Here is a 27138-nt window from a genome sequence, read left to right on the forward strand (position 1 = left end):
AATGAGAGCTATGGAACCCTGACAGAATTAGAGCACATTTGCACATATATGGTTTTACATTGAATAGAGTAAGAGCTGGAACTAATTTGTTCTCTTACAAAAGTAAATACAAATGTCCTGAAAATAATATCCCAGACCAAGAATAATTCTGCAGTGCACCTCACTGTGCTAATGTTATATGTTGAAAGAGCATTTAATTCTAACTTCTGCAAATAATCCTTTTATGATTTATCACCTTTTAAGAGTTCTTAGTTCAAAACACTTATTGGTTATATATGAAATTAATTCTGTGGATAATTTTTAAGAACTGTATTTCAAATTAGCTTAACACCTTCTAGTTAAAAATTAAAAATCAGTAAACTGAGTCACTGAGAGCTGAGGAATATTAATGCTGACATTTTCTATAAACATATGAAATTAGGTAAAAAGTATCTCATGGTTGTTAACTGTTCCCAGATGGAATAATGGTAGTTCAGTGTCAGAATCCAGCACATAGAACTTTCAGGTATATGCTGTGGCTTAGGGATTTATTTGGAAATATCTACAGTAAACTTTAAGTTTTCCCCCTTTTGAGTCTGATAGTTTGATATAACATTATTTCTCATTTTCATTCTTTTGGTGTATTCACATTGGACTGATTTTTACATTAACTGTTAGTTGTACATTGACACGATATTTTCAGCTGCTGTGCAGAGTCCTAAACCAAACCACTTGACAGTGGATTTCCTGTAGAAAAAGATTGGATTTTTCTTTCTTGAGGAAAAAGCAGCAGTAGCACCTGTAGCCCACTGCTCGAGGGCTAAATCTACCTGCATGTCAAAGGAAGAGCCCAGTTTGTTTGTGGGGTTTATCCCAGGATTAGGCCAGTTGGTGGTTACATTTAGAGCAAAAGGGACACAAAATTGTAGTGTCACTTTTTATACACGGTTATTATCATGGAATGTTTTTATACTTCCATAATTCTCAGAGTGCTGTAGGAGAACTCTCAGTGTCTTGAAGAAGGCAAGTTGTTGTGTGACGTGGATGTATGAATTCTGAGGGGAAAAAGTTTCCAGTTTGTGGTCATAAAGCAACATCAGGAGCATTATGTATTCTTCACAACAGAGCCTGATTATTTTTTTAAAAATCCCCAAAACTATACAGTGTCTTTAAAAAAAATACGGGAAAATAGTATGTGAAGTGGTTTTATAAAATAAATAATCTATTTTCTATAAACGTACAAAATCAGTTATACAGCAAGTAAGAAACTGATACAAATGCAATAACTGAAAGATATATTTAATTTTATAACTGTAATAATTTATTTATGAAATATATCCACATATATATAAAATATATCATATGTTTTGGCAAAGAGCTCCCTTTCTTGTTTCAAAGAAAATCTATTACCACTGGTTTAAGCCCTATATAAACATTTGTACTGTTGATTTCTTTTCACTTTTCTTTTGGTCTCCATCTTTCTTCTTATAAAATATAATTTATTGTCATGGGGTTATAGTTTAACCTATGTGCCCTGGGGAAAGTCTGCATGAAGGTCAGTCAACCCAAAAAAATTTTGTCACAAGTAAGGGATTTCCTCTCTTCTTAAATAATATAGAACAGGGTTTGCAAAAGTTACTCTTTTTTCCTTGCTTACTCTTGCATCCTCGTAGCAAAAAGAAGTCCATAATTTCTGAAGACATCATTTACATTGAAAAATGTCCAGGGTTGGATTTAATCCTTATTGCCAAGTTTTCAAGTTATTCACTGATGATGTTTCAATGAAGATAAACATGTGATTTGTAGTACTAACAGAGACAAATGTATGTGCCATGGATGGTAACGTGGGCAGGGGCTTAGAACAGCAAATCTGAGTTACTCTGATTGTATGAAGCTTCATTTGAAGTTCCACAGTCCTACCTTTGCAGCTTTAGGAAAATTCTTGGGGCTGAATAATTAAAGTTCTGTTCACCAACTACAGTGCATCCTTAAATAATCACTGTGTTTTTGAATGGAACTTTGAAGTGCAGGAATAATTTGTGCCTAAATTAGGTAATCTATTGAATACTCAATGCATACTCTTAACTTGCTATAGTTTATAATAATATTTATATTAGCCATTCATATTTATTCTGCATAGATACTGTCATTTAAACATCTGCCACGAAGTTACAATATGATGATTCAGGCTTGCATACATTAACAAGAGAAATATTTTGCATCTGTTTATTCTGAATGAGAACTCATGTAGAGGCAATCTCTCTCTAGCTCACCACATTCTCCAATTACAGTTGCCTGCATAAAGCTGTGGATGGATTCCTCAGACACAAAGTGGAACAGTATGTTTCTATTGTACTCTTTGAAATCACAAAATGCTCCCTGAAACTTTGCATTGCTGAAGTTTGGATCTGCCTTTGAAGTTTTCTTCAATAGTGATACATTCCCTGCCAGTTCCATGATAAAGATTATCCTTTACTGAGACTCTCACGAGGGGAACACGGGACAAAGCTTCCTCATGCAGGTTCACGTGCCCTCAGAGTGGCACTGCTGAAATGGAAGTGGTGCATCGCTCAGTTCTCCACTGGCATCACACTGAAGCATCAACTTTGTCCATCTCAAGGGAGAGTTGTAGTTTAAGTTCTTGTTTCTGAGCTCCAGCAAATAAATGTTAAAGCTTTAAAAAAAAAACAAACACAACAACCAAACTGCTTAATATTCAGCACTAACTGCCTGTTACCTGATAGAAAAGGGTTTATCTCCTTGATTACATGTACCCAGAGTGAACGCTGCACAGTTGTCTGATTAGCTCTGCTCAGATAATCATAGCAATAAATCCAGCTTGAGGACTCCTAATCCAAGTGCTTTCCTTCATAGCAAAAAACTTTGGGTCATAGTGCGACTTATTTCGAAGTGGAAATATTTGAAACTGGCTGCTAGGTCCCAGTAATCTCTTTGTATCTGTTATCGAAAGCAGATTTATTTTTCCCCTCAGATGCTTTTTCCACAAGGTTCTTTTCTGTTTCTTTACCTTGACAATTCTAGTTTTACTGAAGCACTGCACTGGGACGTGTAGCTTAAGTTGCTGCAGTGCTAAATGAGCAAAAACATGATAGACAGGAACAGCCCTTGCCCTAAAAAAAAAAAAAAGGCAAAAATATGTATTGGCTTATAGCCAAAGAATCCAACTTTTGAAGGAGTTAGTTAGCACAAGGGAGGTTGTAGTAGTTCTGTGCATAGTAAAGGTTATTTTAAAAATTACATATGGAAAAAACCCAAACAAACAACTCATGGGCCAAATTCTGCCCTTATTTATAACATTCAATTAAAAGAGTTAAGGGTGCTGCAAATACAAAGAACATTTGTGGAAAATCACTATTTGTTTTAAATATTAAACATCTGCACCATACCTGATTGTTCAGAATCCTCCAGACTCTCTGTGCTACTGAATGAAGTTGTGTTCCTCTTCCCTGCATTGGTCTTTCTCCTCTGTCTTTTTCATTGATCCATGATTTCTGGAGAAGAGAGATTTTCCAAGTTTGTAAATGTGCTCTCATCAAGTCCCCTTATGGAGCCATTCATAAAAAGACAATGTGATGCTCTTTGTCAGACTAGATAAAACATTCTAGAATAGTGCAATATTCAGCATGCTCCTAACTGGGCAGATCTGGTGTTCTCAAAAACACCACATCATAGAAAGGAACAGCAAAATGAAAATTCCAAGCAGTACTGGCTGCCTCTGGCCTCTTTCCTTCACCTACTAAACTCTGAGGTGACAGACGAGTTCTCTCACTTTAGTTCTTTCTGTTCACTCCCCCATCCCACTGGGGGGGAAGTGAACAAGCACCTCTGTAAGTGCTTGGCTGCTGGCCAGGGCTAACCCACCACACTGGAGAGGGGAATTTTAGTTAAAATCAATGTGTTTTTTACTCAGTTCCATTTGATAATTGCACCTTGGTTAATTTATCTCTGCAAAATAGTCAAATCGTGTAGACAGGTGGCAGCATTCAAGTACTCACCTTCTTCTGTCTTGCACTCTTCTGCAAAACTGCAAACACTGTTCATCCTGAGCATCCAAACAGGAACAGCGAAATGAAGACTGGGAAGTACTTTGACTCTGGCCTGTAGACCTTTTGCCTCTAAAGCTGCCTCTGTAGTTAGACAGTCCATATGGCACAGTCCTCCTGTTGTGAGTCACACATATCGTGTATTTTAGAAGCCAATTAAAATGATATTCCATCTCCTTTCTGTTTTAGTAAAGAGATCTATTGATGCAAAGCAATAAATACTGGCACAAAAATCAAAACATACTCATATAAATAAGCAGTTCTGCCTATAAAAGATTGTAACTACTGCCCAATTAGCTCTGGCTTTTGGGAAGTTATAAAGTAGCAGACAATCAGCTCTACTGGGAGAATTAATTGGCAACTACACAGTCTAAAAAAAGATTGGAATACCTAACAGCTGATACAATTACAAGCAAGGTTATTGCTTATTTTACTCCTAATTCCTGTGTTGTGTTGCTCACCCTCCCCCAGCGTACAATATTTGTTATGTCCCGTGCCATGGCTGGTGTGAAGTGACAAATGAGCTGTGCTGATTTCACCAGACGAGTAACATCATGTAGTTGTGTCATCTTCATGATTCTGAGCCTGATTTGCCATTAATTTAATCACTGAGAAATGGAGACAACTGTCAGCATGATTAGTTCACTACATCATGTTTGGAACATGATCCTTGGAGTTACAGAGGTGAGAAACTGCTGGATAATCTTCCCTGTATGTATCTATTAATACCTTTCTACAGGAGATGGTATTCTGTACTCCAGCACACCAAGAAATAGGATGAGGCAGCTCTCTGTATTTCCCTGCAGTCTGGCAAGCTTTGCTCTTTAATGGGTTATAGTCAATCAATTCCTGCTGACATCCCCAAAAGGAGTTGGATGGTTTGGACTGATGTCATAAATTATTCTCCTTCAAGTTGTTAAAGAATCTCAAGTGACAGCAGCTGTCCACCACATGAAACTTCTGGAGACCCATAAAAGCTCCTGTGGACTTGAGGGATGGGCTAAGCAACCCACAACTCCACAAACACTAAAAATATGAAGGGAATCTCATGTTCACGAGCAAGAAAGAGGAGTGAAGAGAGTGGAAAAAAAAAAAAAAGGCAGGGAAGAGGAAGAGTAAATCTAGAAGGGTTACAGAAAGGTTACAGAACAAAGCCTGAATAATCAGTTTGCAACCACTACCTTCACGTAGTTCTTCTTACATTTGCTTTCATAAAAACATCATTAGGCTATTAATGGGAAAGCTGCAAATTTTCCATTTTCCCACACACATGGTGGGCTGAAAGGTTCAGAAATATTATTTTGGTGTAACATCAGTACAGTTGATGCAAATCATTTATTCAAGCCTCTGCACTTACAGTACGTATGAGCTTGTGCATCTTGTCTTTCACAACCTGAGCCAGAGCACACCTGTCAGTTAGATTTATGATAAAATCATACTGAAAGATAGAAAATCACAAGCAATATTTCTGTGTTAAGAGCCCAGGAAATGGTCTTTCTCCAGCAGATGCTGCTCTGCCTCACCTACATGCAGAAACTGTTGCATATTTTCCCTTTACTCCTATGCCCAGACATTGGGGGAGTCAAGAATATCCATATTTGTCTCAAAACACTTTAGGACTTGATTTTGGCCTCCCTTCTCTAACAGCCATTTAAAAAGCTTTTTGTTGTCTTTAGGATTAGGAGCGAGTCCCATTTTATAACTGAAGAGTATTAATGGTTCCATACTGCCATCTGCTTTAGAATGATGAATGTTGAATGGCTAATGTAGGTAACTTCTGGTATAAATAATTGCTGTATGGTTGTATTTTTTATACAAATACTTTTTTTTTTCTTTTTAATTAAGTAATAGCTAGTATTTAGAGACAGGAACAGGAGGAAGTTACTTTATTTTTAACAAATCCTCTATGAAAACTCTCTGGTAAAATTCTATTATTCAACTTCCTGCTCAAATTGATACTGAAATAGAAAGATTAATTTGGTGTGTGGTAGCCAAATATGAAAGCCCTGTTTCATGACAGATAGTTTGCCAAGGGATAAAGAAGCTACTTGCAGCTTTTGCAGATGTCATCCCACATTATGCTAACAAGACATAAATACTGCAGTATGTTATTATTTAAAGTGGTTCCTTGTTAAAAAGACCACTCTTCCAAAATACAGTACTGGTTTTTTTCACTCTAATTCTCTAACCCAGAATTTCTGTGGGACTGAGCTGCAGTTTGCCCTGTGTCAGAGGTTCTGCCTGAATAGCTGGAGAGGAAGAAGGGAATGTGTTTTATTCTTAATTGCTGCAGTTTGCAAATTAATGGACCAACTAGAATTGCCATCAACTTTCAATTTCACTTTAATACATCAGTGTGTGAATTACAGTGACTGAGGAACGGGCCCATTACCAGTCTGCTGTCTTTTCTAAGAAACAGTAAATTCCGGCAAACAGGGAGGGGTAGAGAATATAAATTAATTACAAGTGATAAGAGCCACAAATCACAGCCCGAAGCAAAGGAGGAAATTGGTATTTTAGATGCTGTTTCTGATCTTTCTAATGAAAGATTAGAGGTACTTCATGCTCTGTGAAACACAGAATGCTTATAGGAGTGTGGTTCATAGCTTAGGAAATGTATTCAAGACCCCTTTGTTTTCAGTGGCCCAGAAATACCTGCTAGTGCTCTGACAAGTGTAAGAATTACCTGGAACATCCAAGGGAAGTTTATATGTAAGCTAATGTGCAGATTTGCCCATCAGAGATAGAAATGTAATAATGCTCCCAATATGCTTGGTTTTCATTTCTAACCCAAAAATTCAAACCCAAACCAGAGATACTTCTACAGCAACCCAGTCTTTGCAACAGTGTTCAAAAAGAACCAAAAAATAGAGATGTTTTCTTGCCTGTCAGTTACTCTGATACAACTCATAAATCACAACGTTTAAGCAAATGTTAGTGTGTGTATGGTTATCATTCCAGCAGCTGAAAATGTTCGTGTTTCAAGTTAGTTCATGCCTCTTTCTCAGCACTTCAGAGGTGAGAGGAGATGCTGAAGAGATTCAGTTGAACAGGTATCAGAAGCATTTGCCTGGCAGCTTCTTAATCTTAGATTGTTACATGTGATTAACAGATGCTGCTCTTTTTTATTATTTTTGTGGTGTTGCAAGGCTCAGGTGCAAAATGAAGTAGAATCACAATTTCTGCACATTGAATGGGAATTATTGTCAGCATGTGATTGTCACCAAGCACTTGTCTGGCAAAAAGTCTCTGCTTTCTGTTTGAGGTGAGGCATCTGTTTTCTTTAGTCAAAGCTTGAGGACTTTAGTATACCCAGAGCAGTTTGTGTCTTCTCAGTGAAGGTGAAGATGAGGATCAGTTGGAGTAGGGCAGAGGCAGATTTGTTGGCTGGCTACCTGCTCCAGGCTTCTGGAGATCCTGAACAACCAGTTCCCTTACACTGTGTTCCTCATGCTTATTACCCAGTCCCTGGCCAAAGCACCAGCTAAGAGCCATTTCCAAACTTTTTGGAAAAAAAAAAAAAAAAAAGATAAAATTTGAATTTCTGACCTTTAACTAAGTAGGCAACATTTCTTCCTTTAGGAGAACAAGCTTCTCCTGAAGCAGTGAAATGGGTTTGCACTATTTAAGGGCTGTGTGTCCTTTATCCCTTTCTTCTCTACAAAGTGGAGAACAAGCAAACCTGTGCAGTTCTGGATCAGCCTTTCTGTCATGCTTTGAACTGGTATCTGATTGGCAACACACAGACTTGTGATTTCCATGGAACTACTCTCTTTTGTGGAGTTAAGGATCATTACTGCAGCAAGTGAGGGGGTGCATAAAAGTCTGCACACTCAGTTTTAAAGCACTTTCTAGATTAGAGAAGGTCTGAGTTCAAGGAAGTAATTTCTTCTTGAATATAAGCTATTTGTTCTTTATTCTGTAAAAAATGCTAACACAACTCTCCAGTACTTGTAATTATTCCATGAGATGTAATTATGATTAGTCAGTGCAACAGATCTGTTAACTGAAGATAATTCCATGTATAACAGAGCAGCACAAAACTAATCAAAGCACAGTGTGCTCTTGTCACCTGAAACACTTTGGATTTCTGCAGTGGAAGGGAATACACAGTAAATGTTCCTTCTAGAATTATAAAAGAAAAAAAAAAGTATAGATCTGAAGATTGGATAACAGATGCTGAAATAACCTAGATTATTTCTGTGCTTTGTGCCCACAAAACACAATCATAAAAGCTGTCCTCTGAAAGCCAGCTAGCTCTTGAAGCAAGATTTGGCCATTAAATTAACAGAAGTAGGGATTTTTTTTTGTTGAAAAAGGCAAAATTACTGTCTAATAGTGGAACAGCCATTCTGAACCAGGGATATCAGGGAAAATTTCCCACAGAAGCAAACTGCCCATTGAATGATTACTGCCTTCAGGTCGAATTGGGAAGCATGATTTGCCTAAGTTCTGCTGTCCCTCACTTATAGTGAATTCAGGCAGACAAGTCTAATTGGTTTATTTTAATTTTTATAACATGTGGCTGAGTTTCTCATGCTATGTTATAATTGACCTATGAGCTACTATTATTTTCTACTTTCCCAGCCACTTAAACACAGTAGATACCTCCAGGGCACTGGAGAGTTTCAGCCAAAACAAAGGGATGAGGGGGTTGCAGCAATCATCTTAGATGCTGTGATTTCAGTATTCAGCAATATATTTTCTGGCCTGCATCCAGGCCAGCGAGGCTCCCAACAGTCTCCAGTGTTTCCAGACAATCCTAAAATGTATGAGATCCCTGTAAGGACCACTGAGAACAAAGAACACAGAAAGGAAGCAAAATTTACCATCCTCCAAGTGAAACAAAATGTCTACGGAATGAAAGATGCTTGGGGGAAATAACAGATATTTCTATGTATGCTTTCATATAAAGCCACTGCAGTAATATTGTGTAGCTCTATAGATGAAGAGATCATTGGCTGTTCTGAAAGTTGGCTCCAACTCTTTCTGTAACAGACATATTTTTTAAGAGTGTTCACAATCAATGTGCCTCCCCTATTAACCCTTCCTTAGCATCATTCTTTAAGTAGTAAAACACCTTCTTCAAAGAAGTGCCTGCCTTGTTGGTTTTGTCAGCCTAACCACATGCTACATTCTCAGAAGCTGGACTTTTTCTGAGTAGCTTTTTGTCCCTAAAGTAAATTTTCAGAGGAAACAAACCTTTATCCTTTATAGCCACACCCTTCTTTTCCACATCCTCAGTGTAGTAGTAGCCAGTGTTCCTTGATACCAAACAGGCTGCTGGATGCAAATTAGCTTTAGTTCATTAGTTACAGCTAACTTAGTTAATAAGCCAAGGATTACACACATCTGCTTCATTGTCCAGTTTCACTGACCCCGTGAGTTCTTTGATTTCCCTCCCACTGGGGATTTCATGGTACCCAAGTCAAGTACTGTGAGAATCTGGAGGCTTTTTATCACTATCCATCCTCCTCCTGTAGCTGTCAAAATGGCGTTACGTGTTTTCTTTTCGAAACATGATCAGAACAATATCTGAGTTGCTGAGCTAAAAGCTGGGGTACATTTCTTGAGGGAAGCAATATGAAGCAAAAATTGGGGTGAGGGGTGTCCATTAACACCCCAAACCCTCAGAGGGGCTGGGTAGAGCTCAATAAACTGAGCCGCTGTTTCACAGAAATACCTCTCTCAAAACAACTCTCAGCATATCCTTCAGTACTTCATACCAGTCCTAATCTGATCCCAGTTCTGTGGCAGGATATATGATTTTTGGTTTAAGTAATTAAATAAACTTTGGTGCATAATTTTCTGTCTGTCAGGCCCAAACTCCCTTTATTCCTTTTCTCCCTCTGACTGGCAGGGAATGTCATTAGTAAGTGGTTCTAACACAAAACCACTGAGGTAAATGCCAAAAGGCAGAACTGCAGGGAAATAGGGATTAAAGGAATCAAATGAAATGTCAAATGGTAGCTTTTCAACCTAAAATTCAGAGTACTTACTGCTGAAGCCACTCCAGTAGTGCACACAAAGAACACACACTAATTGATGTTTCTACCACTCTCTACAGCCTGTTTAGTTCAAAATCCACCACAGGTTTAAAAACAAATAAAACAAAAACCTGGGGAAAAATAAACACGTGGTGTTAAAATATAAGGCTGATGAAAGTGAGTGTGGTTTGACAGCCCTCGAGACTGTTTATCCTTAGAATTAGACCAACAGGAGCAGCAGTGGGGAAATCTCAAGGCAGTGACCATCAGTGTCTCATCCCTCACCCTGTGTTCTGCAGGGCCAGCTCCTGCAGGGATGTGGGATTTTTAACTGCAGAGCCAAATAATTTTAAGTCTTTCTGGATACTGCTGTAAAAGGTCCATACTGTGTAAATAAGCTTTACAGGAAGACTAGGAGGATAGATTCTTCTTCTAGACTGAGGAGGGCACACAAGCTGTGCACATTTCAGACAGTAAGACACTGAAAGTGGGAAGTCAGTACACAGTCTAAACAAGAATAACTCTTTGAATAAACTGGCCTAAAAGTCAGATCAGTTTGTCCATGATAAAATACAGCAATTACAGCAGAAGCCTGTTACTATGTTCAGTATATCTATTTGAAGTTTATTTTGTGCAAGACAAATAGATTTCAGTGAATATGTGGGTAGTAAAGATTGCAAAATCAGGGCAAATTTCATTCAGAAAAATAAAATCAACTCAACAGAAGATTTATCACTTTTGGCACTTGGTTCTGATGGTTAACCATGTGCACTGTTTAGCTTCCTTGTTTCAGCTGCCTGGCTTGCAGCCACTGTTTTATCATCATGCCTTTGGCTACCAGGTATTTCCAATCTGATCTAAAGTTTATAACCACCTGCTTAATTGTTTTACTGAACAAGAAATCTTTAGCCGTGTACTTTTATTTCCAGTAGAATACAGGACATCATCTATACATATTTAACGATGATTATCCAGAATTGAGGTAATTATAATACTCTGGAATATCACTTAATGCCCATGAGAATGAAGTGCAGTCACCAGTGAGGTGCAGGTAACAAAAAGCTGTTGTGAAGGAGAAGTCAGGCAGCAGAGCAGCAGTTAGAGCAGGAGCAACCAATGGGTTGCCTGAAGTCTTTTTTTTGTAACAGCATCCCAAGAAATCACTACATGTGAGTAAAACTGTGAGTGAAGCCATGATAGGGCACAAATTGTTCCCATTCTAAGATGACTTTCTGATGGCGACCTAAGTCAGTAATGAGCAGAGATCGTTGACTTTTAGCTGTTGCAGAGCTGACTGCCTGTGCAATCAGCTGGTGTCTGTTCAGCTTCTGACAAGTTGTTAACAAACCCATCCGTCATCACCTCCAGGAGAGACCAAAACAATTCAAGTGTACGAAAAGCCTTTCTCACCCCAACCAATAGTCTCCTTAGGTCAGGAAAACACATTTCTATTGGGAGCTGTCTGGAGCCAACCTAGTGCTAAAGGGTATCTGACCTTCATATGTTACAGAAACAAATTTATTAAGTGACGAAACATCAGGTCCTTTCAGGTCACCATGTACTCACACCCCATGGAACACTCACCAGATCCTCTCCAATTTATCCCACACAGAAAAGCAACAGATACAAGTCAGCCCCTGCCCTTGTCCTTCCAAAGGAAATAGAACATGTGTTTAAGTACAGAGGATCAGAGCAGCAAAAAGAGTGTTAGATCAAACTCTTCCTTTCACTTTGTCCATCCATCCAATTTTCCTGATGCAGAAATTCATGTAATTGGCAGACAGAACTCTTAGATCAGCATGTAAGCTGGTCTTTACAACGTGGTCACAGGATTTCATTCAGTTACTCCTCTCTTGAACGTAATAGCAAATACAGAAAAAAGACATCTAGAAAAAAACTCACTTTTGCTTTGATTTAAACCCTTCGAAAGAACTATTCTTATTTTTGGTGCTTAGTTTGAGTGAGGAATTGTCCTTTGAAAATTGTCTGGATTATTGCCATAAATTTTCATTGTAGTTTTATTTTAGAATTGAAGACCACTTGAGCATCTGATACTGTGCCCTCATGATAGCACCGCTTTCTTAGGAGTTGTCACCTTTTAATCTTTTACTAATCACTGTGAGCATCCCTGATGCTTCACACAACAACATTAATGTTAATTGAACTACACGTTGCTGTCACATACACAAATTCAGTTCATACTGAAATATAGAAGCCCTTTGAAGAAGTGCAGATCTAAATGTAGTCTTGTCTACATTTTCTTCTTTAACTTACAGAATTAAGCATCAAGTTCTGTCTGTATTACATCAGTGGGTACTGTTTAAAAAAACAATTCTTCTTTAGAACGTGTCTGTAGCTATAGATCAAGATAAGCACTTGACAAAAAAAATACATTGCAAACTAATTCCTGACTAATCAATCTTATCAGTGAGAACAGTTTACCAGCTTTTAATTATTTAATTATCTTTGTTATGCAAGCTTTGTCTACACCACATAATTGCATGATTCTGTTCTGACTTACCTGCCTTTCTTTAGGACATCTTCTTTTCCACTTAAGGCTCCCACTGTTCCCAGCATAAAAGACTCACTATGTCAATATAACACACTGATGCTCTTAGTGGTCTGGCCTAACAGCAGTGGTTCATGCACAAGTATAAAGCAATACTCAAAACATGTGCGCAGAGATAATTTCTCTCTTAATTGGCTCCAAACCCTGCAGTTTTGTGCTTTTCTACAACTGTGCCCCTGCTTGATCTAAGTGGTTTCTCAGCAGGGATAGAATAGACCATCCATCATCACTTTGCCTCCAACAGTTTCACTAAAAACTTTAACTGCTTTTCCAGAAAAGGAGGAGTGGCCATGACTAAGATTTGTTTTGAATGTATTACAACAATGCTTAACAGCATCTCCTGTCAGGAAAAGCAGAAGAAACCAGAGGAGGAAGTAAAGTTTGTCCTTGAAGTACGGAGGCAAGAGTAATGTTGAGAAAATATTAAGGAATTTTTGTGGGGAATAAGAAATGATAAAGTGAAAGAAATAAATCGGCAGGGAAAAAAAGGGAAAAAATAATAAGCAATTATAGTACTTGACGTAGGAAATAAAACAAAACAAAAAGGCAAGTATATAAGCAAGAAAAATAGCAGAATCAACAGATGTCAGGAAAACTTCTCCAAACTTTAACACCGTCTTTCTGGTGTCTCACTGTGTGTTTGATCCTCAAAGTTGCATTGGAGCCAAGCTTTTAGTAAATATAAGAACTTCCAACAATGTGTGTACAAGAGCAACATAAAAGCCCCGTTTACAAATAAGTCACCAGGGGTTATTTCCAGTTAAAGGCAGTGGTGTAACCTGCTTGCACAAGCAGGCCTGGTTTCACACATTCACATCCAGAAGTACCTTTTGACTTGCTGAGACATTACTCCAGGTAGGACACCAGGGCAGAATTAGTGCCTGTTCATTCAGACATGTGATATGAAATCTTAATGCTGCTTCTGTTGCACTGAAATGCTCCAAAATGTCTAACACACTTATTTCAGTGACCTCCTCTGCCCTCATACATAAAAGCATTCCTGTTTCAGCCTAAAGGGAGATTTGGACAAGTACATGGCCTGCACACAGAGCTGCTCCTTTCACTGCTCACCTTCCTGGCTCAGGACAGAAACAGCACAGGGAGCAGGACAGCAAAGCTGCCCACTTCAGACACTGACACACTCCAGGAAACTCAGTCCCTACTGGCCTAATTCCCTACTTTCCATCATCATCCACCCACTCTTTACCAACCCCAGAGGGCTCCCAGCATCCCGATTCACCCAGTTCCAACAGTGTCATTAGGTTATACAAGTTCATGTCTTTGGAGCACAGTAGTTAACATGTATATTCTATGTGAATATTTAGTATTGACATTGAATGTATTCATTCCATAGTTTGCATAGAAATGTCCAGTCACATAAAGGTTATAAAAAAAGAATTTCCTAGTACTCATATCAAAATATTACAGGCTACTCTATACCCAGTGGGGGTGGACTTGACAGAGCTGAGATTTGCTGCTATTTATGTACAACTGACTTCAGTTAAGCAAGCAGAGGCTTAGAGCCCCAAGTGTTTAATATTTGGATTATTATACATACTTCATTGCTAATGCTATAGGTATCACTAAAACATTAGATACCTCTGTGCTCTTTTTTTTCTTTTTTTCTTTTTTTTTTTTTTTTTGTTGTTCTTTGTTTTGTGATGTTTGCACAAAACTTTCAGGTAGGAAAAAATTCTCCACATCACTGAATTAATGCACACTAAATACTTTTCCCACTGGAATGAAAATTGTAATTCCTGTAGAGTTAAAACAGGATATCCTAAAGAAAAAAAAAAAAAGAAAGAAAGAAAGGAAAGAAAAAGAGGAGTGTATGTTTAAAATTAGCAGTGGTCTATTTATTCAGTGCGTAGGGGAAAAGGAATGTCATTCCCCCGTTTTCACTGGTGAGCTCTGACTTAAATTTACTGAGTCATAAATATTTGGCTAAAATAACTTTATGTAATCCTGGGGTGGATTAGTGCAGGTATGGAACTCAAAGAACTGAATGACTTGTGTGAATACGTGATACTTACAGGTTGGTAGAAGTTCAAAAGACATCATCAGACATGGCCTCTGGCCAGGACACACATGTGAATTTACAAATTAAGTGCCCTAAACCCCATTTGACTTAACCTATTTTACTGCTATTTTCTGGTGGGTTTTTTTACTCCTTTTGTTATTTTAATCTGATTAAAAGCTTTGCAATTGATTCAAAGGCAGATCTGGATTAGTGCAACTGTTCCCAAACTTCAGTCACTGAGGTACTTGATGTCGTGTGTAGAAGTTCACAGTCATACAGCCTGAAGAACTTGAATTCCTAAAGTAATTTGGTTTGGGGTTCATCTGATCTCCTGATTATTTTTTTACTGAACTGATCACTGTGGTTGCTACAGGACTGAAACCTAATAGCCTGTGAGAATCTACAAATCCTTAAGTCTTAGTTACTCAACAAGACAGGATACATACAATGGCGTAGAGAAAGGAGGCCTCAAACCTTTGGGATGTAGGCAAAGTGTCACCTTTCCTGATGATTTCTTTCCATTAAACACTGTCAGTACCAGACCCTGCTTTTCTGCACGTGTGCTCCACCCCCAGTACCCTGTGTGGGGCTCCCAACTTCCAATCCATGAGAAATGTCTTCAAAAACTGTTTTTATTATGACTTGAAGCATAATGATGACTTAAGTTTGCCATTCCACAAAGCATAATTGCAAAAGGCTTTCTCTAGTATATTGAATTTAAAAAAAAAAAAAAAAAAAAAAAAAAAAAAAGAAAATCATTATCATTATTTTAACGTACCGGTATTTTTCCATTTTCATTTTTATCCAAACCAGTACAGTTGCACAGACAATCACACACTGTTCTTCCCTTCCTAATGAGTGGGTTATTAGGAACAGATTTCTCCTGGAAAATACCCGCTGTTCCCTTATTTCACTCAGGCTGTGCCCAGCACACGGATGGTACCTGGACCGCGGGAGGGGAGGTCACCGCTCCGGGCGCTGGCGGCACCCCCTGTGCCCCCTCCCGGCAGGTGCCGAGGTCATCACGCTCCCGGGGGCTTGGGGGGCTGCCCGGGCTCCCGGGGCAGCGCTCGGGCTCCCTCGTCCCGCCCTGACCCCGCCGGGGGCGGCTCCGCCTCCGGCTCCCCCCGCCCGGGCGGTCCCCGCGGGGTCCCCCGGGGGCCGGGCAGGGATCCCCCGCCCGCTCCCTCCCGCCGTCCCGCTGCCCCCGCCCGCCATTTCCGCCGCACTCACTCGGGGGTGTTGATCCAGATGATGTCGAGGTGGCAGTAGTACACGCACTCCTTGTCCTTGTAGGTGTAGCAAGTGCAGCGCCGGGCCCGCGGCCGCAGCCCCCCGCCGTCCGCCCTGGCGCGCCCGCCGCCCGCCGCCGCCGCCCCGCTCGCGTCCCGCTCCCGGTGTGCCGGGTCCCCGCCCGCGGGGAGCGCCGAGCGGGGCCGGGGCAGCGCGGACCCTGCGGGGAGGCAACAGCAGCGCTCAGCTCCCGGAGACCCCCTTTGTGACAGCACCCGACCCACCCCGGCTCCCCCAGGAGTTTCGGGGCGCTTAAAGCACCGTTATGTTTTCGCTGCCCCACAGGGATGCATCGCTAAGGCAGCGCTTTTGTTTCAAACCTACGTACGGCCAAATGATGTCTTTTTGGAGTCTGGTTCTTTACCACGCACTCCCGGAGTGGGCTGTTGCTTCACAGCCTTTTGGAAGGAGGAAAAAGAAAAAAAAAAACAACAACAAAAAAAAACACAAACCCACCCAGCCTTTCTTTGTGTGCATGCGTGGAAGTGGCAAAGAAAGAAAGAAATTCGAGTTACCTGCAGTCGACGTAATCGTAAGTCCAAAGAGGAACAATAAACCCAGCTCCATTAAACCCAAATTGCACGCTGGTTAACTGCAGGCAAAGGTGAACTGCAGGGGCGACTGAACCGTTCCAGGAGGAATCACTTCAGGTTGGAGGCAGGGAATATCCTGGGGCTGGCGGCACACGCTGCTCCCCGGAGTTAGTTCCCACACGGAGGTGTGATTAGCAGTTCTCCCTTGCAGTTATTTTCCTCCAGCGCAGGCTTAGTCCTGAAGGGGGGAGAGCGTTGTCAAAAGAAGGGAAGATCCATCGCTTGGCTTTCCCACACACACCTCCCACCCCACCCCCAAATCCGATCAGAAAGCGGAGCTGCTGTTTTCCAGCTGCAGACGCCTCCCACCCGGACAGCTGCCGGCCTCCCCCGGGGCCGGGGGGCGGGCACGGCCCCCGCTCCCGCCCCCGCCGCCCCCCGCTCCCCACCCGCCAGGTACAAGCAGGGGTAGAGCAGCACATCCTCCCGGAACAGCCCAGCCGAGTTGCTAACGCTGCTCCTGGTTCCTCGCTTGTCAATGATCCGATCCTCTTGCTCCATGTCTAATTCCAGGAGGAATCGCTTGTGCGATGAAAACGCAGCGTTTTGACTCAAAGCTGGGCTATGTCTTTTGGAATTGTTTGGGGCTTGTTTTCTCCCCAAGACTCTGCCAGTGATTCCCCAGGCAAAATTAAGTCAGCAATTAATTAATACTTTCATTTCTCTAGTTACTTATGAGCACCTGTTTGTGGACAAACCTACCTAGAGTGTAACACTAAAGGCAAAAGGGGATTTCATATTGTGTGAAATACCTGATAGTTGGGCCTAGAAAAACACTCCTGCGTGTGGCCCCATTTTCTATTGTAATATCAGCTCTTAGGTGATAATAGGTAAGGGTTTAAGGGAATTGGCTCTATCTTTTCTTACAGTAGTATGTGTAGTATATCCTGTTATAGGAAACATATGTTGTAGACAGCACATGGAAAAATGTCACAAATTTAATTGTGGATATTTTAAATCAGAACACAATGTTTCATTTAAGAATATTTCAGTCCTAAGAGAAAGAACTCAGCCAAAATTTCTTTCATGTATCACACCAATTTGACATATTCACTAAAATGTGGGTTGTGTGTAGAAAAGTAGTTGCAGGATCACCCAGGTTACGTTATCCCTGTTCTCTACTGCCTCACATTCTTCTCCAGCCCTGCCCCCAATTCCAGCTTCTGGTGTGGACTATCCAGTAACACTTGCAAAAAAAAAAAAGCCTCATTAAGATGCCATGTTTTGTCAGTTATCAAACCTTGCCTTCTGTCAATCTCTGAAGATTGAGAGTTTTGTGTGAGAGCTGTAGTTACCCAGCTAACAACAAGAGCACGATGATCATCAGACAGGGTAATAGCTAGCAAGTTCCATTTTCTCAAGTTTTGCTGAGACCACAGTTCTCTGTGGAAACCTAAATTGCTTTTGTTTCACACAATTTGTGCAAATTACAAGATTTTGGAATATAAAATCGAAATACCAGAAGTATTAATTATGCCCTACCTCTAAAACCCAGGTAGAAAACACAAGATTTAAGGTTTGTACCCTCTGCAGTGAGTGCAGCTCATGAGGACACACGAGTTTGCTCAGGTACTGACAGCATTGAAGCACTGAAATGGAACTGTGAAAGCACCTTAGGAGATTTTAGTTCTGCTAATTTTAAATAGTTTCACTGCAGTTGCTAATTTGAGGGAAAATAGAGCCCATGTAAATTAGTGAAGTCAGCATTATAGTGAAGTTCATGCTGGAGCTCGGAAAGTAAGTGCTTACTTACCTTTGAGGAAGAGTAGCTGCAGTGACCTGAATGTTTGTACCGTTTGCTTTGCTGGATTGTGAGTTTGTGTAAGTTCAAGTCATGCTCTCCAAGCATCAGCAGTTACAGTTTGGCTTCGCAGTTGTATAGGTGCTCTACTTTAAAAAATATTGTGACAAAACATCCCTGAGAAAAAAAAATTGATTTGAAGTTGTTTGCATTTCTTATACGACTAGAAAAATTAATTTCTCCAGATCAGGAAGTTCTAGATATCGTACTCTTGTGCTGTTGGATTGATTTTGACAAATGATTGCATTTTAACTTATCTGGAAAAAAAAAAAAGAGATTTATTGTGCTGTTACTGTGTAACAGAACTCTCTGCAGTGAGTAGGAAGTACTGATTACATGTTGTGGGTGTGACAAGTAATAATGACATGAGTAAATTCTGATTCATGGATTTGATTTTCTTCATTGCAACAGGGTGTCTTTTTTAACACTAATACAAAATTATCATAGAAATTAGTCATATGTAACTATATCATACATATAGGTGCGTTATAGCAAAAAACCAGTCTCGTTGTGTGTGAATTGATTTAACCACGTTTTCCTAAAAATTACTGGTTTATATTTTAAACAAGATTGTGAAGGCCTCTTCTACATTGCTTTGCTTTTTCTTCCATATGCTGTTTAATCTCTGAAGAGCCAGGGGAGACCATATCAGCACTGATACCGAGTCCTGTGCAAACAAAAGAAGTAATAAAATATATTCTGAAATTATCTATCAGGGTTCAGAAATTAAGGGCAAGGGTTTGATCAAATGACCTTATATAAGCTTTAGATGAGGATAAGACATAGATTGTACAGAAAGAAAGACTGTCATCAAAGGAATTAATTCTCCTGGATACTGTAGGTCTGATTCACGTTTGCATTGATTAGCAAGTTATTTGTGTCACACATTACCTAATGACTTGAGAACTTTTTGTTTCATAAATGCAGCAGTCTCAAAACAAGAACACTGGTTAAGCAAATAGCAACAAATAAATTTTAAAATTTATTTGTTTGGGTAGTAATAAAATATGTCTGGGTATCAGTGTCAGTGATACTCGCATGTGATGCAAAATGGTTTTGTAAATCTAAGGGTTATGTTTTCATTTAGTTAAAGAGTAGCAGCCATTGAAGTAGCGGGCAGAGATTGGAAGCCAAGAGACCTAATTCATAGTATTTTTCAGCTTTTCCTTTAAAATTGTTTTAACTTCACAGGTTCCATTTTCTATTTCAGTTTCAGGGTCTTTACTGTGGATGGGTACTTTGCATAAATCTTGAGAGCCCTGGACAAATGGGTGGAGTTAATCCTTCTCCTTTTGCCTTCTAATCTTCCCAGCTCTGACCTACTCCTTGTCCTTGTGCAGGAGCAGCCTGGCAGTGCTGTGAGACCCAGCTCTACTCTCCACAGACAATGGGAATTCCCCACTCCTGGGACACTTCCTCATTCTTAGGGCCACCCAGGCAGCTGAAGGAAGACAATCAGCAGATCTGCCCTGTTGCTGGGTGTAAATATTGTATATTTGAGAACTTCTAATTGACTGGAGGGAGAATATATCTTAGGGATGAGGTCAAGGCTGAAGGAGTCCTGGAATGTGGAGCAGCTGAAATAGATGATGTTAAGGAAAGTAAGCTCGGATTCCAGATTTTATATGCGAAAACTCCAGACTGCCATTTCAATTAGGAACATAATCTTGGTTTTGTTTAGTGCTTCTCTGCCCCTTGTATCTCTACTTTATACATACCCTCATGTGATTGTGGAGTAATCAGAGACCCCAGCAGTAATTCCACAGCATTTAACCTTCGTGGTACAGGTGACTACACAAAGCAGTCAGGAGTTATAAAGAAGTTCCAGATGTGTTTAAATAAGGTTGGTTACTGAGAGAAACCACTTTAAAAGCCAGCCTTCTAGGATGTATTTACACTAGTAATAAAGCCTGTATTTAAAAGGTAGTGTAGGGTTTCAGCAGCAGTGGAGAATTTTTTGGCACTGATATCTATTCTTACAGCCTCAAGCAGGCCGAGAGGAAAGCCTGATCAATACAGATGGGGTAGTAAATAAAGAACACCAATCTATTGGTTTATAAACTATTCATATCTCTTTTCTCACCCTCTTACTTCCTTCTTAATCACAGTGTTCTTTAGTGTTATTGAAAGAAAAGATCATCTTAAGCTGCAAACACTGTGTTTAGTAACACACCCTGCATCACTCTCACAAAGCAACTTCACAGTGGTGGCTGATGTTTGAAAAATGTGCTGAGATCAGGAGGTTCTCCAGAAAACCTTATCTTCTGATTATTATTTGTTACTTTTTGCTAGAGTTCTATAGCCAGAAAGCTGAAGTTAATCTTGTCTACTCTCCTGTTACAGACAGCCCTTTTCAGAGCCCTTTGATGTTAGTGCAAAGAATCCCATTTTTAGTGGCCTTTGAACCAGATGTAGTAAAAGGGCAACTGAGCATTTGTAGGGGTTGCAATTGGGTAACTTGCTTGAAGGAGGAGAATTCTGATACCCATTTCTGCTTTCTCATTCTTTTTATTTCCTTTAATATTTATATACTGTTAAGAGTAATATAGATACTTGGTAAACAGTGAAGAGAACAAATGCCTCTGTTCTGACCATATTCCACTTTATTTAGATAAAAGCAAAATAAAGAAGGAGCTCTGTGGCTGTTTTTCAGCCACAGTAATTTAATGATTCCTGCTTGTTACAACTATTGTGAAATTTAGGAAGGAGTTTGCATAAGATAACATATCCTGCTGTTGTAATATACTGGAGACAGAGCTCAGATCTCTGGATAAGGAATGCTGCAAAAATTCTAAGTGTTATTATCACTACACACCACTCTCCCCAGGATCTGAACCTGACCTCCCTTCCTTGATCCAAACAATCTCTGTCTTTGTAAAAATAACAGAATTTTACAGAAGGAGAATTGTCTATAATTATTACTTGAAACAGTTCTTTTCCTTGACATTTATTCAGGTTTGGGCACGCTACTGAACAAAGAGAATTCCATATCAAAATATGATCAATCTGAACACTTCTTGTGTTTGTAAAGAATGGATAGAGGTCTGCCAGCAAATAAGCTGGAGGCAAAAAACTCAGGTGACTGTGTTGCCAGAACTTTAAACGTTTAAAAATGAGCAAGGCAGAGAGGCAGAGCCCTGGGAGGGACAGCTGGTTTCTGGAGGTGCACTGGCAGGAGGAGGAAGACACGAATACCAAAACAAATCAATTTGGACAGAAGCCAGTCTGGAGGGTGATGTGAAGAGGGAGGGAGTGGTGTGCATGTGTAAGGATCTGGGTGCTGGCCTGGTTTTCCTCCCTCAGCAGACTGGTAGGAAACTTGTGGTCACTTGGTCGAAGTGTGACTGGCTGGGGAAGTCTGTAGTGCTGGGAGGAAAGGGAGGTGTAAAGATAAGCTGGAGGAAGGAGGCTGGAGACTAGGTATGGCCTGAAGACTAAGGCTGACCCTCAGGCTATTATATAAAAGGTGGAATTCATGTGCTTCTCTGACAGCACTTCCTTGGCAGCTCCCCTTCTTGGAGAGCACTGAGCTCAAGCCTGTCTGGATGCTTTTGAAGAGACATTTTTTGCATTTGTTGGGAAACCAGAAGACCAGAAACCCTGAATGGACTGTCCTGTCTGGAGCAGAACCTGCAGGGAGGGGCACACTGGGCTGCTGGAGAGGTGAGTGTCTGCCAGTGCCACTGCTGTGCTCCAGGAGCTGGATGGGGCAGCAGCCTGAAGTGTCCTGGGGCACTGACACGGTGCCGTTTTTCACGGCTCCCTTTGTGCAGAGATGCAGCAGCTTGTGTGGAATAAAAACCTGAAGCTTGTGCTGCAAATCATGTGGTTCATAGCCCTGCTGGCTGTGAAGGGAGCTCTACAACATCTGCTGGGTTTTAATTAAGAGCATGGCTTTTGCAGAGATGGTTGGCCTCTTTGTGCAGTGACAGTTCCTGTTTGCCTGGTTAAGCAGTTTCAGGGATTTTTTTTCTCCTTGTGGTTTTGTGGTGTGACATGCAGGTGACTGCAGAAGTTTAAAATACCTTGTGTTGGACCACTCATAGACAGGAACATCTATTTACAAATCCATAGGTGAGACAGGTGTCTTCCAACAGTCTTGTTACACAGCAAGGGCAGCCTGGAACAAAGCTTAATAAAATGTGCAGTAGCAAAAATGTGCACGTTGATAACAAATTTGTTGTGTGTGATGTGCCCAGGTGGACAACACTGTTAATGGACATGCAGCAGTGAGAATACTGTGTGGTAATAATTTATTCAACTATATAACAACCAAAGAGGCTGGTCATAACTACCTGAGTTCTGTGACAAATCTCCTGTTCAAATTTGTACTTAACATTAGTAAGGGATTAATGTTTCTGGTGCTGCCTTGTAGGATAGTATAAAGAAAAGTTCTGCTGAAGTTACCAGCTACTAATGAAGTTCATGTCTCCCTATTGCAACTTCTTGGTAAATCCAATTTTAAAGTCAAATACAGGTGGTACCATTTCTTTTTTTTTTGGGAGAATCTACAGCTGAGACTCATCAGTCCAGCAACAACCTTGACACCATGTTTGAATATATAACCTTTCCTCTCTCCACGTAACTTATCTCTTCCTAAGAAAAGACTTTCAGAGAGAAATAAACAAGTGTCTGCCTGTATGAACTAGTAAAGGGAAAATAAAATGAAAAATGAACTTGTATTATTTAAACAGTGTGACATGATAAACTGCGAGTGCTGCTCACACCCAGCCCTCTGAGAGCAGCCTGCTTTGTTCCTAAGCTTTGGTTGAACCTGAACCTAGTTTTGTGAACATATTATATTTTGCGATGGCATGAGATTACAATCCTTCAGATTTTCTTCAGGCCCCTTGTTGGGATGAAGTCACACAAATGCCTGAACACAAAGACAAGGCCAAGTTGGGCATCAGAGTTGTGAGTGATCTGTGAGTCCCCCAGGAGTGTTCCGGTGTGGTGCAGAGGCTGAGTAGGTTAAATCATTCTAGTCCCTAGAAAGACTCTGTCTGTGGGGATCAGGGGACTGCAGCACAAAATCTGGGGTGACAGCTGCACAAAATCTGTGCAGGCTGCATGGTCTGGGGTTTAACTAGTGCAGGTTTAACTAAAAGAGATTAAGGGAGGTCATGCATTGCTGAGGTGTAAGTGCTGTGTCTGAGCCCTTTCTGCAGTGAATAGATGGTGCACAGCTACTTTTGTGCATTCTGAACATCCAGTTAGGTGTGCATGCCAGCCCTAGCTTGTCTTATGGCAGGGACATAAATGCCATTCAGATCCAGGCTACGAAGTCGCTTTCAGCTTGAGATGCTGTTGGTCAGTAACAGATGGCACAGATATCCAAAGCAATCGTAGTTATGAAATTCGTGTCCGTGGCAATGTTGTGTTTAGTCTGTTTTGGTGGAAGCAGAAGGGTTGACAGCATCCTCCTCGATGGCTCAAAAGGCACAGCTCTTTCCAGAAGAGGCAGAGGGCTGCAAAGTAAACAGAGGGAGTTGCAAGATGAACACAAACCTAATCTAACGTGGGAATTCTGGATCTATTTATCTGTTCTCATTGACATGGCTGCACTTATTCTGGAGGGTCTTGACCTCCCATTCAGTTTAATAACATAAGCCTGGGAATAATATCAGTGCAGTACTTTAGACATGGCAGGAGTTCTGTACATTTAGTACCTTTAAGTACATACATGTGCATTCTGTGTGGCTGAATAGGAATAGGAATCAGGATAGGAAGAGAGGTAGGGGAAGAGTAAGTCACCATACAACCTGCATGGAAGTTCTGAATGCAGCTGATGGAGCTTTTCCTTTCTCACATTTACCACAACTGCATCTCACCCTTCCTTATCAGGGTTGGTAAAGCAAGTTAGTAAATCAGATTATAAGGAAAGAGTGGGTGCCAAAAGAATGTTCTCCCCTGGCTGCTAGGGGGGAATACTGGAGGATTAGCCAAAATAGGACAGGGAAGGTAACAGTGCTTGGTGGGCAAATAGGAAAGGTAATGAGGAAAAACAATAGGCAAAGGAAGGGGAAAAGAGAAAGTCAATTAGCTCACTTTTCACAGAAGTATCTTTTCTGTTATAAAGACAATAAAAGGAAAAAGGAGGAGGAATAAAAAAAAATAAGAGTAAAAAAATAGATACGATAGGAGACTTAATGGGGGAAGTAGGGAAGAGGAATAAAGAAACAGGGTAAAGGAAGAAAAAGAGATGTTAATCTCTTGCCAAGGGTCAAGTATATCCCTCTAACAGCATGGCTGGGATTTGACTTCTTTTTTTTTGCCTCTTGAGTGCTTCCTTAAAGGCACCAGGCTGCTTGGTGGAGTTGACTGTCATTTGAGCTTCCCAGGTATTGTGCTTCAGCTGCAAACATTTTCAGTCCATGATTGTGCTGTTCCAGGCATGGATAAAGAGACAATCTGGGATATATTCTTACTACAGTGTTACTTTTCATATGTTTTGGAAGACACATTGTGGCAAGCATTGAAAAGAAAAGTGAGGCAAACTAATAAAATAAGGCAAGTTCAAAGAGCTATTTCATTGCTTGAAGGAGTGGAATTTGTACAGCTCTGACAGTCTGGCTGCATTCCTTTGTCAGTGTTTTTATTGACTTTCACTTCCAAAGAAACAGTGGTGCTCCAAGCTGTTCTCTGAAGCCTTGGATATACCTTGCTGACCCAACGAGACAGACAGAAGGCACCACAGCTGTTAGCAAGGGTCATGTGTGTGTGTTCGTGTTTGTACTGGAACAAAAGAGTTGTGGTCATACTTCTCTCACTCTGGAGTGCAATTGTTTCCATGCCTTTCCAGTTTTGAGTAACAGCATTTCACACATAGAAGGGCCCTCGTGTAATTTATTATCCCTGGCTCTGAAGTAATTTATTGTTGTTTTGACATTTTTTCCTTTTACTGTTTTATCTTTTCTCGGTCTAGGAATGGAGAGCAAGGGGTCAGACTTTCTGCTTTTGATATTTGCAATTTTGCCAGCAAAGTTTAGCCTAATCTGTAAACTAGTTAAAGTCAGACTGGTAGTGACTATCTGTCACAGTGATATATATGAAGAGGACTCGTGTTCATTTTGTGATGGGTCAGAATCTAAGGGCGAGGATTTTATATGTCCAGCATTGCCATAACAGGGATGGTCAGAAAATCACTGTCTTACTAGAGGGTAGCTGCAAAAATGATGATGAGAGTTATTATAGGCTCAATAATATCAATCAAGTATCGATTATCCATTTTGACTGAACAGTTTTTCACTAAATCCAAGAAGTGTTTGACCAGCTGGAGTGTCATTGAGATACCTTTATTTGCTTGGTAAAAAGTTGCATGAATTGCTAATAACTGTAACTAGCTGTTGCTTTAATGTATTTGCTTCAAATATGTCAGGCTCTGAAAATGCACTGGGGCCTAAAATTTGCAGAATATAATAAAAAATGCTAAAAAGGGTGGCACTGAGAACAAGGAGATGTGAGCAAGTAAAGATTGTTCTACTGCTGGAAACTGGCCACCCAAGAAGTTCTGGCAGAGAAAGTAAAGTATTAATAGCATTATTAATCTGAGTTTTACTGCCAGTAAAATAAGTAGGGAAAGGAAGATCAAGGAGGAGAAGTTATGAGGCAGCAACACAAATAATACAGCAAATTTACAGTTCTCAGGGGTATTATGTTTGTGGTTCCTGTTACCAAACTGTGAGTGTACACAAGGACAGCAGCTGTGCCAGGCGTTCAGATAGTGCAGTTCACAGTGGGATAAAGGGCATAACATTGTTTAAGCTCAGTGTGCTTCTCATATGGAGAAAATCCTCCATAATTATTTACTACCAAAGCCATTTTTCATGGGTTTGGGGGGAGGGGTTTGAATGCTGAGTTAATTAATGCATTTCTCCTACTCTGGCTCTACACAGTTCTGGCTCCATAGCACAGGGCCACTGTTGCTTCTTGTCTGGTTTTCCAAAAATTGTTTTCCTGATATTCTGGCAAGGGTTTTTTTTTCTTTTCAGGCAAACAGTTCCTGTAATTTCAGACTGTCTCAACCCATTAAGACTGTCATTCATGAAAAGCTTGGGTCACAGGTCAAACTGTTTCTAAAGAACTGCTTCTTTCCAGTCCAGCCCCACTCAAGGCAATGCCACAACAGGCACTGGGAGCCTCCACTGTGCTTTTTGCTTGTGTTCACAGCAATGCCTTGGCAGGAACATGTTAAGATTTAATTAAAATGGCATGGTTTATTTCTATGAAGAAGAGTCTGCTCTAAGTTGGAGGTTTTCTATATAAGGTTCAGACTTAGTTGCCAGTTTTCAGTGAAAACTTTTATTCACTGTTTTATTTTGCTGTTCTTACTATCCTGGCAGTCACCATGACTTCACATCATGATTCTATGATAACTTTTTTAGTATATGCTCTTTGGAATTAAAGGACAGACTGTAAGAGCATGTGGATACATAGGCCTTCCTGAAAAAATGAGATGAAGCTATTTTTTTTTTAATTTTATTTTAATGTTAGGTTTGTAGCATAAACTTAAAGGGCCAAAACAGAAGGATATGATTGTTTGATCCATGTGCATAAGGAGTTCCTACTCCCTCCATTCTAGTTGTTTCTGGTCAAGACAGTTCTACACAGTTGGAAAGCTGAAGGCAGTGATAGGTCAGATGATTAGAAAAGATTGGCTAAACCAGGAAAATACTGTGAAACACTTTTGCCTGACATCAGATAAAATAAATACCTGACAGTAGCTTCTTTTTATACAGAACATGTTCAATATGAGCAGTCTCTAGCAGCCCCTCTTTATTACACAAAACATGCTGAAACCAAGTGCAATTAAATCCAGAAACTAATCTATCC

General features: G+C 40.4%; 1 protein-coding gene across 2 annotated transcripts; it reads right to left on the reverse strand.

Annotated features, from left to right (window-relative positions):
• Positions 1–1262: 1262 nt before the first annotated feature.
• On the reverse strand, positions 1263–18503 carry EDN3 (endothelin 3). Of its 2 annotated transcripts, XM_064674099.1 has the most exons (6): positions 18259–18503; positions 16428–16683; positions 15853–16072; positions 3996–4160; positions 3387–3491; positions 1263–2653 (listed from the first exon to the last, which is right to left on the reverse strand). In XM_064674099.1, the coding sequence occupies exons 2-5, from the start codon at positions 16477–16479 to the stop codon at positions 3419–3421; spliced, it is 510 nt and encodes a 169-aa protein (XP_064530169.1). In that variant the 5' UTR covers positions 16480–16683; positions 18259–18503; the 3' UTR covers positions 1263–2653; positions 3387–3418. The 2 variants fall into 2 exon arrangements, with proteins under 2 accessions (XP_064530169.1, XP_064530170.1); XM_064674100.1 differs by lacking the exons at positions 1263–2653; positions 18259–18503 and adding an exon at positions 2686–3110 and having other exon boundaries at positions 16428–16824.
• Positions 18504–27138: the final 8635 nt, after the last annotated feature.

Source organism: Pseudopipra pipra, chromosome 17 (assembly GCF_036250125.1).
Source record: "Pseudopipra pipra isolate bDixPip1 chromosome 17, bDixPip1.hap1, whole genome shotgun sequence".
NCBI classification, from domain to species: domain Eukaryota; kingdom Metazoa; phylum Chordata; class Aves; order Passeriformes; family Pipridae; genus Pseudopipra; species Pseudopipra pipra.

What these genes read in the sequence shown, in the direction of transcription:
- EDN3 (XM_064674099.1), bottom strand. Translation starts at nt 16,479, where the DNA reads ATGGAGCTGGGTTTATTGTTCCTCTTTGGACTTACGATTACGTCGACT. An exon ending in TACGATTACGTCGACTGCAG is followed by an intron (nt 16,073 to 16,427) that starts GTAACTCGAATT and finishes GCCTCCCCGCAG; the next exon opens with GGTCCGCGCTGCCCCGGCCC. An exon ending in ATCTGGATCAACACCCCCGA is followed by an intron (nt 4,161 to 15,852) that starts GTGAGTGCGGCG and finishes GACTCACAACAG; the next exon opens with GAGGACTGTGCCATATGGAC.